This window comes from Fukomys damarensis, unplaced genomic scaffold (assembly GCF_012274545.1).
Source record: "Fukomys damarensis isolate Sample0158 unplaced genomic scaffold, DMR_v1.0_HiC HiC_scaffold_16, whole genome shotgun sequence".
NCBI lineage: Eukaryota > Metazoa > Chordata > Mammalia > Rodentia > Bathyergidae > Fukomys > Fukomys damarensis.
The window spans coordinates 31575698-31588160 of NW_022900928.1; the positions used below are offsets into that span (position 1 = coordinate 31575698).

Genomic DNA, 12463 nt, shown 5'->3' on the forward strand with positions numbered 1-12463 from the left:
ATATATATATATATTGCACACACATTTATTAGTATGTAAGGTATGGAGGCACACAGATGTCCCACTATAATGTTTTCATAATTTGAGACCATGTTACCAAAGAGACTGTGCTATAATGAAGGGTTCCTGGTATTTCTAGGGTAAGGAGTGTGAGTATAGTATATGAAAGAACTACCTTTCAAGGACTCTTTATGTTTTAGTATGTTATAATGTGATCACATACACAAATTATAACATTATACTTTATTAAAATAAGTATTTTATTACAATGTAGAGAATGACAGCTTCTCACTTATGGACCAAACACTCTGCTATATACTTTTCATATACCACCTAAGTTAATCCTCTGAACTCCAGGAATGTTATCATTTCTACAGACCAAGAAACTAAAATTCAAAGAGATTAGGAAGTTTATCTCAGATCATATAATTTGTAATATACAGACCTTGGACTTGAACCCAAGAGTGAGTGTCTTAATTCTAGGGCCATTAGATTTTTCTTTAAGCTACACTGACATCATAAAATTTAGACTAAAAGCTCTTCTTAGCATCCCATCAATATCTTCAGAAAATCAAGTTGCTACTATGTACCCGTTATATATTTAAAAACTGTTGGCCTTCATCCATCCATCCATCCATCCATTCACCTACCCACGCACCCATCCATCAAATCACCTATCCGTCCTCCACACAGATATTAAGTATCTGCTACATCCCAGGCAAACTGTGCTAGGCATAAAGGATATACACACTGGTGAGAGAAAACAAGATACTCAAGTCTTGTGGCCCAGAGGAAAGAGTAATTAACTAAATAGTCATATACATAAATACAAAATTGTAACTGCATTAAAAGTTCTGATGGATTAAGAGTAGCTCTGGGTCTGAAACTTAATAAGGCACCACTGTGGCACCTAACAGGGGTCACTGAATTGAATCTGAAGGATCAAGAACAGTTCCTCTGAGGAAATGATTAAGCCTGAAGAATCAGTAAAATTATTTAGGTGAGGAAGATTATTCTTGACTGAAGAACAATATGTGCAGAGATTCTGAGACGGGAGACAGCACTGTATGTCTGAAGTCACGGAAAAAAGGTGCTGTGGATGTGGCAGAGGGAGCAAAGTGGAGTACAGTACATTGGCCAAGGGGGCAGGAACAGCTAGATTATTCTTGGCCTTGGAGGCCATATAAAGTTATCTGGCTTATCCTAGGAGCAATAGGAGGCCACTGAAAAACCAAGATAGGCAATAACATAATCAGATTTACATTTTCTAAAAGCTTATAATGACATGAAGAGAAATGATTTGGGTGAACAGACAGTAGATGCAGAAGAAGCAGTTAAAAGGCTATGGGAGTAGCCCAGGCAGGAAATGAAGATAACTTAAATCTAAAAAGGTAAATGTAGAAATGAAAAAGAAGAAAACGGATTTGAGAGATTTAGGAGGTAAAAATAACAATTTAGTAATACCTTGAATACACGAAGTGAGAGAGAGAAAGAGTTCAAAGATGATGCAGGTATCTGGCTTACACAATTTTCATTAACAGAGAAAGAATACTGACAGACAATCAAATATGGGTGGGAGAAGGAAAGAGAAGTCATGAGTTCAGTTTTAACATATAATATTTACGATGCCTTTGAGGAATATTAAAGAGCAGTCAATGAGACAGTAAGACATATGAGTTAAGAGCTCAGAGAAGACTGCATTAGAAATGTATATTTCTGAGTTATATGAGAATAAATAGTAAGCTAAAATCATTTGGGGAGAGAAAAGAGGGCCTAGGATCAAGCCTTGAGAAATTCCAATGTCTAATGCGTCAGTAGAAGGAAATGAATCTGTATAGGAGACTAAGAAAGACCAACCACCTAGAAAGAAAAACAAGTGGGAGCATGCAACATTACAGAAGCAAGGGAGGAGAGGGTTTTAAGAATAAGAAGTCATTAATAGTGCTGAGAGGTCAAGTAAAATAAAGACTCTTAAAACACTGCGGATTTAATAAGATGAAGTCATTACTGATGCTATCACAACCCTAAAGAGAAGTTTAATTTGAGATAGCAAAGCAAAACTTATACAGAAACTATAGACACCAATTCTCTAAATTTTGTAGAAAGGCTGGTAACCTAGAAATGTCTTTACAGAGAAAGTCTTTAGTAAAGAACTTAAGGGGGCCAGGGATTTAGCTCAGTGGTTCTGCCACCTGCCTTGCAAGCAAAAGGACCCGAGTTTGATCCCTGGTACCAAAAAAAATTTAAGGGAGCCCAGAATTGAATGACTAAAAAGTGCTCCCTTACCAGGTATTATAAGAGAAGAATGCACTGTGTGTGGAGGTGGGGCTGCTAGGTGTGAGTGTAGCAGTTAAGGACTGAACTGCAATCAATTGCTATTGTTTCCATTATAAAATAGGGGAAAAAATAAGGTTCTTTGTAAAATTGTTTCAGAATTGTAAGATAAGATGGTAGGATGTGACTCAATGCAGCAAATGGAGGCTAATACTGTTTTATTAATATTTTGAGAAAGCACCAAAAATATTCAAACAAATAACCTTGTATACTTAAGATGGGAGCCTTTTGTTTACTAGTGGGCCCTGATCTTTGTTTTCTGTATTTACCTATAGGTAAGTGAAAAGCATCAGATAGAAAAGTTTAGTTTTGAGGCCTATTTTGAGATAAATATATGTCACAGACTTTTACAACTAATATTAAATATATAACTATTCAGTAAATATATCAGAAGTAGAAACATATTCTTTTATATTTTGGCAAATTCTGTAAAAGAGAAAGAATAAGGGGAAAAAATGTAAAAAGCAAGCCACAACAAAAAAGTAACTAAGAATTGAGGGTTAAAAAAAGGAACAGAAGATGAGAAAGGCTAAAGAGGTCAGAGACAGACAAGACAGGCAGATGGAGAGGAGACAGACGAGGCCTGTGATAGGCAGAATCTGCCCACACCTCCTCAATTCCTCTGCAGCCTCTCCCTACTATTTCTATTTATGGCCCAAACTAAAGTATTCTATCTAAGCCGCCTGTTTCTCTGCCTGATCATGCATGCCGCTGCCAACATCTATTGTCCCTCATGCTCTCCCTCCCAGAAATCTCCTAATTAGTACTGATCTTGACAATGGACCTCGTATTACTATACACAGTTCTAGGCTGCTTCCTCTAAATTGTTTAAACAAAAACCAAAACAAACTCATCTACATCTGCACCTGCTAAACTAAGGAGGACACCTTGGAAGAAGCACGTTTACAGAACCCTGGGATCTTCTCTGGGGATGCTTGTTTGGAGGTCCCTGTGAAAAATGTTCTCATTTGAAGAGATGGAAATAAATGGACATCATTTTTAAAAATATGAAAAAAGCTAAACAAAACTAAGCCAAGGGGAAAAATCCCCACACTTGAAGTTGATGTACCCTAATTTACTTAGTGTCTTCTTACTGTGTGCTGAGGACCATCTTCATTGTCCCGCATGTAGAAAGGCTTGAGTGCTAGTGGATAATTAGTGACAAAGACCGGAATGTTGCCACAGTACTTCACCAGGTACTTCTCATGTTCAGTTTGTAGATCAACACCCCACTGTAATGAGAGAAAATTAACGATAAAAGGGGAAGACAGAGCTGAGATATACAATCAACCACCTCAAAATAGCTTCTATTAGTTCCAAGGGCTTCCTCTCCCTGAGGCTCAGTGATGAGTACAGCTTTCATTTGAGGTTACACAGCTGACTAAACTGAAGCGAAATACTTTCAGCCAACTGCCTGGAGAGATGAAAGTTGTAACTCAGGGAGCAGCATTCAGCTGCTGAATTGTAGCCCACAGGAAAACAAAGTATACTTCCCAAAGGGATAAAATTTACTTCAGAATTGCAGATTTTTATTAATATTGCCCAGAGCTTCTCTTACAGTTACTGATCCTAAATCTCAGGAAATTAAATAAAGGAAGATAATATTCCTAATATTGAGTCTATCTTTGGCTACATGGCTTCTCTTGATGAATTTTAAAAAATAAATCAAGTCATATATTAGATGTTGTAATGCATATATACACATCTCTTCATTTATTTAGTGGTATCAAACACAGGGCTTTTGCACTGAACTATATCCCCAGCACTTTGTACTTATTTTTAAATTTTGAGACCATAGGATCACAAGCTTGAGCCTCAGCTGGGCAACTTAGCTACTTAGTAATTACTCTAGAAATCAACTAGTTCAGTTCAATATTCTTAATATTAAACGATGACAGACAGAAAAGGTTTTCTGATTAAATCAATATGATCTCTGTTCTGTCTTGACTCCTTCCTTCTTTGTGGGTCATTGTGAGCATCAATCAGTGTCCTTTGCTGTTGCTTCATAAAAGAGGTACCAAATCTGCACAAAGGAGCAAGGGGAAGTGGCAATGGCAGGAGAGGGAGAGGGCACATGCACCTGCCTGATCATCTCCTAGTGCAGGAAAAAAGGACTGGAACAGAAATGAGACTTGCCTCTAACATGTGGCCTCCCTGGACCTATATTCCAGCAAATAAAATGAAGGAGTTCTTTCTCAGAAACAGAGAGCAGAACAGTGGCAGCCAGAGGCTGGGATTGGGGGAAATAGATGTTGAGCAAAGGGAAAAGCGCACAGACTTTTCATTGTAAGATGAGTAAGTCTGGGGATCTAATGTATGGCAAGGCTGGGGACAGATATGTTCATTAATTTGATTATAATCATCATTATACAATGTATACATACATCAAATCATCACACTACATACCTTGAGTATAATCTTAATTCATGAATATTTTAACTGAAATTCTTTAAAAAGAGCCATTTTGAGTGGCTCAAAATTAAAGGCTTCATGAAACTCAACTGAGAAAAAACCCTGTTAAAATGTCAACTAAACTTATTTAATCATATAACCTTTTCTTTGTCTGTCACCTTTTAATATCACTCAGAATACACTTTAGGAATAGTGGACTTCTACAGTAATATTCTATGATTATCACTCCCTTTTATTGTTTTCATCTTCCTAAACTCAAGGGACTCTTTATAACCCTTCAGTCACTGCTATTTCAAATGATATAATTCTATTTCAAAATTATTTCTCATCCTAAGTAGCTCAACAAGATCCAGCAGAGGACACATAGAGATGAGAAAATACTATACACATCTAATAAGAGAAATAAGATTATTTTGAAGGACTCTTAATAAAGTAAGATAAGAACAAAGCACAAGAGGGAAACATATTTCACATACACACAAATGTTGCACAACATACTACCTCTGGGGTGAAGGTGAAGTTCTGGGATGCTTTCTTTAAGATCTCTATGGCCTCCGTGTAAGAAATGCTGGAGGAAAACAAGGGAAAAGCAGAGAAAGGTTTAACACAATGGACCTGCTTTTAACTAAGTCATCTTAAAACTACAAAAGCTTATCTCATATAGTTTGTGAGGTTCTAAGGAATTAAAGGTGATGTAGTCTTATGAAGGTCTGATCTGTATGAAGAGAAGTAGCCAGTCAGTAACCCCACTCCTGGTGAACGTGTAATGCCCACAAAGGAGCTAGTCACTTCAGCAAGTACAGATTTTCTTTAAATTCATGTTATACCAATGCCATATAAAAAAGTATGAGGGCAGGGGATTTAGCTCAGTGGTTCTGCCACTTGCCTTACAAGTACAAGGTCCTGAGTTCGATCTGCTACCAAAAAAAAAAAAAAAAAAAAAAAAAAAAAAAAAAAAAAAAAAAAAAAAAAAAAAAAAAAAAAAAAAAAAAAAAAAGCCGGCCAGGGCATGATGGTGCATGCCTGTAATCCCAGTACTCAGGAGGCTGAGGCAGGAGGATCACCGTGAGTATGAGACCAGCCTGGGCCACATAGTGAGTTCCAGGTCATTCTTAACTACATAGCAAGACACTATCTCAAAAAAAAAAGTATGAATTACCAAGGATGAAAGAACAGCAGAATTTCTTAGAAGTGTCATTTACCCCCAAACATATTTGGCACCTACCAGATGCTACCCACTGTTCTAGGCCCTGGAGACAGTAACAAAAAGGCCCTAAGGTCCAGGGATTTAGCTCAGTGCTTCTGACACCTGCCTCACAAGAACAAGGGCCTGAGTTCGATCCCTGGTATGAAAAAAAAAAAAAGCCCCTGACTTCATGAATACATGACCGATGGGGGTGTGAAGAGAAACGAGGAGGACAAAGAAGATGAACAGGAAGATGAGGAGGAGGGGAAGAAGGTGGAGGTGGGGGTAGTGCTAGGAAGCTATTAAGGTGCTAGGTAGCTATGAAGAAAAATGAAGGGAGGTAAGAAGACAGAAGGTGTTTGAGGGTGCCATTTTAGATAAAACAGTCAAGGAAGGCCTCACTGAGTTGGCGACATGTGAACATACACCGGTATCAAGTGAAAAAACCAAAGTATATAAATGTTGGAGAAGAAATAGTCTAGGCGAAAAGAACAGCAAGTACAAGGACCTGAAGTGAGGAACAGTCTGGCTCATTGAAGGAACAGAAAGGTCAGTGTGACTGGAGCATATTGAACAAGTGGAAGAATGCCAGAAAATTAGACAGGAAAGCAGTCAGAAATCAGATCATATGGATTTTCTCAGGCCATGATGGGAATGTAGAACAAATTCTAAGCACTGTAAGGTATTTAAGAAAAATATCGTTGATTCTCTTAATAAGAAATTCTCATGTCTAAACAACAAAAACAAATTCTCATGTCTAAAGGAAGACAAATCAAACCAAGGATTTGTTTTAATTTTACTGTGGAAATAGGTAATATATCCACAGTGAGAAAAAAAAACAACAAAAAAACAAAACCTCAATATGTATAAAAAAGCAAACAAAACCCAGGCAGGGTGATATGTGCCTGTAGTGCCAACTACTGAAGAGGCTGAGGTGGGAGGATCACTTTAGCACATGAGTAGAAACCAGCTTGGGCAAAAAAGCAAGACTTTGTCTCAGAAAAAACAAATGAAACTATATATTTCTATTTAATACTATTACAAAAAGAGTTTTTACATATTAATGATGTATCTCTCTTCCTTCTCTGTCCTATAGTCACCCAGTTCCTTTCTGCTCATATTTTCATTCTTGTTTCCTGTGTAAAAATATACACCTATGGTATATAAGTAAATATTAGTAATCTTTTTTAGCAAATGTCAGCAACAGCATATATGTATCATACTCTTTTATACCTTATTTTACTCAGTACTACACCTTGAAGATCTACCAGTAGACAAAAAATTCATTTTTTGAATTACATAATATTCATTTTATGGATGTATCATATATAATTAGTTTAGCCAGCAATTTATGGATGGATATTTCAAATGTCCCCAATTTTTCGCTATTATAAATCATGACTACATATTTCTATTTAATGTTATTACAAATAATTATTTTTTCATAATATATTGATTACATTCCTTGTGTGGAGTTGGTACATGTACATAATACATTTTAATTCTTTTCTTCATCCCCTTCCCCTTTCTCTCCTCTCCACCATCCTACATCTCTTGGTCCTCTTTTCATTTGTAAAAGATCTATTTTCTATTACCTTTTACTTCGCTTTTATTTATATTTTCAGTTTCTCATATAAGGGAAATCATACTTTCACTTAACATTACAGTCCCAAGTTTCATCTATTGTTCTACAAATGACTCAAATTTATCCTTTATGGCACAGTTGTACTCAACTGTACATAAATACCACATTTTCTTTATTCAACTGCTGATGGACATATAGGCCACTTCCAAGATTTAGCTATTATGATTTGTGCTGCTATAAACATGGATATGCATGTATCACTTACTATGACTCCTTTAATTCTTTTGGGAAGGTACCTAGGAGAACAGTTGGGTTGAATGGAATTTCTAGTTTTTTGAGGAATCTTCATACTGATTTCCACAGTGGCTGTACTAGTTTACGTTCCCACCAACAATATAAAAGGGTTCCTTTCCTCCCGCAACATTACTAACATTTGTTATTATGTGAATTCTTGATGATAGTCTTTCTTTTTGGAGTAAGATGGAATCTGTACTGTTTTTTTTGTTTTGTTTTGTTTTTTTAAAATTGAGTTTATTGGTACAGTCTAGGTATACAATACAGTTACATTCATCATTGGGATTCTGTACCTTTACAGAATAGGTCTTGATTCTCATTTTTTCCCCTTGTCCCTGCCCTCCTTTCACCCCCTCCTCCCCTCTCCATTTACAAACATTTTATTTCCATTTTTTCAGTTTCTCATATTTTTTCCTCTCCCTTATTACCTTTCCCCCACCCTTCCCACTTTCCCTACACTTTTAGCCCTTTACTTCCTATTTCACATTATTAATTATTTCATTAGGATCCTGTGTACTATTATACTTTTTCACACCAAAGAAACTATTCGGTATTTCAGTTAAAGAAATCTCTGTATGAACATTAAAAATAGGGAATCCTAAAATAAAACTAAAAAGGAAAGTAAAAGAGAAAAGGCCATGATGTAACATTAAAATAATCCTTAATTCTGGAGATGAAAATGGTCCCTGAACACATTTAAATTGCTTCTTGCTCTTATAGTCTTATTCTTTCTTTTTCATTATTTAGAGAATACTTTATTAGTTTCTGTAATCAAACCCACGTAGATGTGACCTTACATATTTAGTACGATGTGTTACCCCTGTATACATGGAAAAAAATAAAAAATAAAAATAAAAAAATTAACATTTCTAGACCAACATGGTTGTCCATTTCTGTACAATGCCAACTCAACACAGTGAATTGGGATGAATTTTTGCAAAATTGGCAGCACCGTTAAAGTTTCCCAAAATTCAATCTATATATATATATATAAAAAGACTAATAATAGCAGTATGTAATGCATTGACATTGGAAATAATTCTTATACACTAATTATGTACCCAAAGAAGTAGAATTGTATCAAAATCTGTAATTTTTGCTTTTTTGAGATGGTCTTGCTATGCAGTTCAGGTTGGTCTTGAACTCACTATGAAGCCCAGGTTGGCCTCGAACTCCTGATGATCCTCCTTCCTCAGCCTCCTGAGTGCTGGGATTACAGGCATGTGCCATTACACCCAGCTAAAATCTATAATTTTTATATATTCTGAAAGATACTGTCAAAGATACTGGCTCCTTTTATAGGGTTATATAAACTGATGCATACCAATAGCAAATGAAAATGTCAGTTACCTTGCAAAAACTACAGGAAAAATAATGCAACAGTACTTTGGATGACACAAATAAATTACAAACTTTTTGAAGAACTCTGAGCTCAAAAAATAATTTACCCACCCAGCACTCAAGAAGGCTGAGGCAGGAGGATCGCTATGAGTTCGAGACAATCCAGGACTACATAGTGAGTTCCAGGTCAGTCTCAACTATATAGTGAGACCCTGTCTCAAAAAAAAAAAAATTTTTTTTCTCAGCACAAAATTGAGTTCTGAAGAAAAAGTGAATTTTGTACATATAAAAACCAGTTGGAGGGCCGGGGATTTAGCTCAGCAGTTTGGTGGCCTGCCTTGCAAGCATAAGGACCTGAGTTCAATCCCCGGTACCAAAAAAAAACAAAAACAAAAAACAGTTGGATACAGTTTTGCATTATAGTACTAATAAAGACCCCAAAGCTAAGTTTAAGTGACAGAGGTTTTGGTCTTTTTTGGTACCAAGAATTGAACTCAGGGCTTTGTGATTACCAGGCAGGTACTGTGCTACTGAGTTACAACCCCATCCCATGACAGACTTTTTGTTTGATTGTTTGTACCAGGGATCAAACTCAGGACCTTGTGCTTGCAAGGGAGGTGGTGGAACCACTGAGATAAATCCTTGGCCCAGACATTTTTATAAGATGGAATTTTAAAAAAATTAAAACCTAGTCTTAAATAATATGTAATTTCTAAGGTAACAATGATGGTATTTATAGTCATAGAAGTAACAATGATTTAAAAATTACTTTTACTTATGAGAAACTGAAGCTTAGAGAGAATAAAAGTAAGTAATAAACCCTGACCTGCTGAATCCAAAGTCTATGCTTTAACTGGTTTTATAATGCGTAAAGTGTTGGAGTTTCATATGTCGAATCAAAATAAAAGATAATGGGCTCTGAGTTCTTCCTGACTTTACCACTTAGTAGCAATATAAATCACCTCAACTTAGTGAAAATACGTTATCAATATTTGAATGTGTTATACGAACATTAAAAAAGTATTTGCACTTACAAGGTCACAATACCTTAACTTTTAAGTTCTTGCCTATTTACACATTTTATTATTTTGCTTCACAATTTCTTTATATGATCTTCCAATTATACCAAGAAATAGTAAGAAGAGTTAAAATGGGAAGAATAGGATTGTTGTATCACTGGTACATTACTGCTTCATTATCAAGAAAAAATGACTCTCTAAGTATCTCTTATGAGGATAAATATTTCTCCTAATACCTTGATGTAAGATAATGCTCTGAAGTTCAAGTTACCAGTGGACCCTTAGCTTATGAATTCAATCTGTTCAAAAGGGCTGGTTGTAACTCGAGTTGGTCAAGTGAAGGCTCAGGCTCCTCCCTATAGCCCTCAAAGTCTCTCTCCTGTATACATGCAGATTTCAGTGTCCTTAGAGAGACACTCGCCCAGGGTTTCTCAACTCACCTCCACACAGAAAAGGATGCTGTAATGTTCCACAACTCTTTAAGGGTTAAATCTGTAACTGAGATATGGAAGCACAAGCAGCCGGCATTTGGGTTGGAATTTAAAGTTTGTTTGTAAGTTAAAACTAAAATGCCTCACATATGAACAACTTGGGTTATGACTGAAATTTTAGTTTTAACTTATGACCGAAGTGTTGAGTTATAACCTAAATGTTGCCTATGTAGCAACAACTGCCTGTGCAGTGTAAACAAAGACTCAGGATATCAGTCAGCCTGAGCCTAGATGTGGGTATTTGTGACATGATTTTGGTCAGTGCTTTGTATAACTGTGATGATTACTATATCAAAATGGTTCCAAAGAAGCTAGAATAGAAGGTAAGGAAGGAAGGGAAGGTAAAGAAAGTAGTCACAATAGCAAAGAAGGAAATCATAGAGAAATATGATAGTGTCATTTGAGTGACTGATCTCGCTAATATGTGCAGCATGTTGAAATCCACCATCTCGACAGCCTTACAGAGAAAAGAATTGCAGAAGGAAACTAGTGCTGCTAAAGGTGTGACTCAAATTAGTAAGTCACAATCATCAGGTAGATCGAGGTAGAAAGGCTATTATTAGTGTGGATAAACAAAAGGCAGATGGCAGGTTATTGGCCTGAGTTTACAATTTGTGAAAAAGCTAGGTCTATAAATGTGATCTTGTATTGATGAGTGAAAATAGCGAAACATTCCATGCAGTAAGGGGTGGTTTCATAATTTTAAAATGTAGCTAGCATAGTAACTAGCGTAAGTAGACATGGTGAAGCAGCCAGCACTGATAAAGGGGCTGCTAAAGATTACATACAGCACTTTGAAACGATGACACAGAAAAATGGCCTTTGCTCTCATCAAGTTTTTAACTGTGATGAAACTGGCCTTTTCTGGAATAATATGCCCAGAAGAACATACATTACCCAGGAAGAGAGGTAAATGTCAGGCCACAAGTCTATGAAGGATAGGCTACCCTTACTGCTATGTGCCAACTTGAGTGGTGGCCTCAAGATATAGTTTCTTTTGGTTTATCATTCTGAGACCCCTAGAATGTTCAGAAAATATAAAGTCATGAAGAACAGGCTAGGGGTCATGTGAAAATCTAACACAAAAGCCTGTGTAACAAGAGTACTTTTTCTTGAGTGGATCAGGGAGGCTTTCTGTCCTAATGTTAAATATGTAGAGGACAAAGGTTTACCACTCAAGTCGCTCCTCATCATGGATAATGCTCCTGCTCATCCACAAGATTTGGAAGAAGAATCAGTTGAAGAATTCCCATGGCTCTCAGTTGATTCCTCCCACCTAATACAACTCCTCTACTGCAGCCTATGGACCAGCAGGTTATAACTAATGAAGAAGCTATACAGCAAGGAATTGTTCCTGAAGTGTTTCTAGATGGTCTCAGATACAGATTTAACCCTTAAAGAGTTCTGGAAGGAACATTACAACATTCTTTCCTGTGTGAGGTTAACTGAGAAATCCCAGGCCAGTGTCTAAGGACACTGAGATCTATCTGGAAGTGTGGCCTACAAGAAAAGAGTCTTTGAAGGCTGTGTAGAGGAGCTTGAGCCCTCAGCTGACCCTGTGGTTGATGACATGGTCAGTATTCAGAGTCCATGGGCTTGAAGGTAGACAGTGATGATGTTGAGGAACTAACTGGTGGAGGAACACTGAGAGGAGTTCTCTACAGAGGCACTTCAGCAACTTCTGGCTGAGTAACAGAGAATGGCAGTGGAGGAGCTTTCTGAAGAGGAGGGGGAGTATCAGCAATCAGTGAAGCAAAGTTCTTCTGAAATAAAGGAAATCTGAAAAAATGGACAGAGCTAC

At 36.8% G+C, this 12463-nt stretch overlaps 1 protein-coding gene across 2 annotated transcripts in view; it reads right to left on the reverse strand.

The window, feature by feature from the left end:
• The window catches only part of Nars2 (asparaginyl-tRNA synthetase 2, mitochondrial), a 133595-nt gene that overhangs the window by 19807 nt on the left and 101325 nt on the right, over nt 1–12463 (reverse strand). For both annotated transcript variants that reach the window (XM_010633337.1, XM_010633339.1), the window contains exons 10-11: nt 5248–5314; nt 3429–3566 (exon numbers count right to left, since the gene is read on the reverse strand). In XM_010633337.1, coding sequence (XP_010631639.1) covers nt 3429–3566; nt 5248–5314 — 205 coding nt within the window. The remainder of the gene's footprint in view (nt 1–3428; nt 3567–5247; nt 5315–12463) is intronic.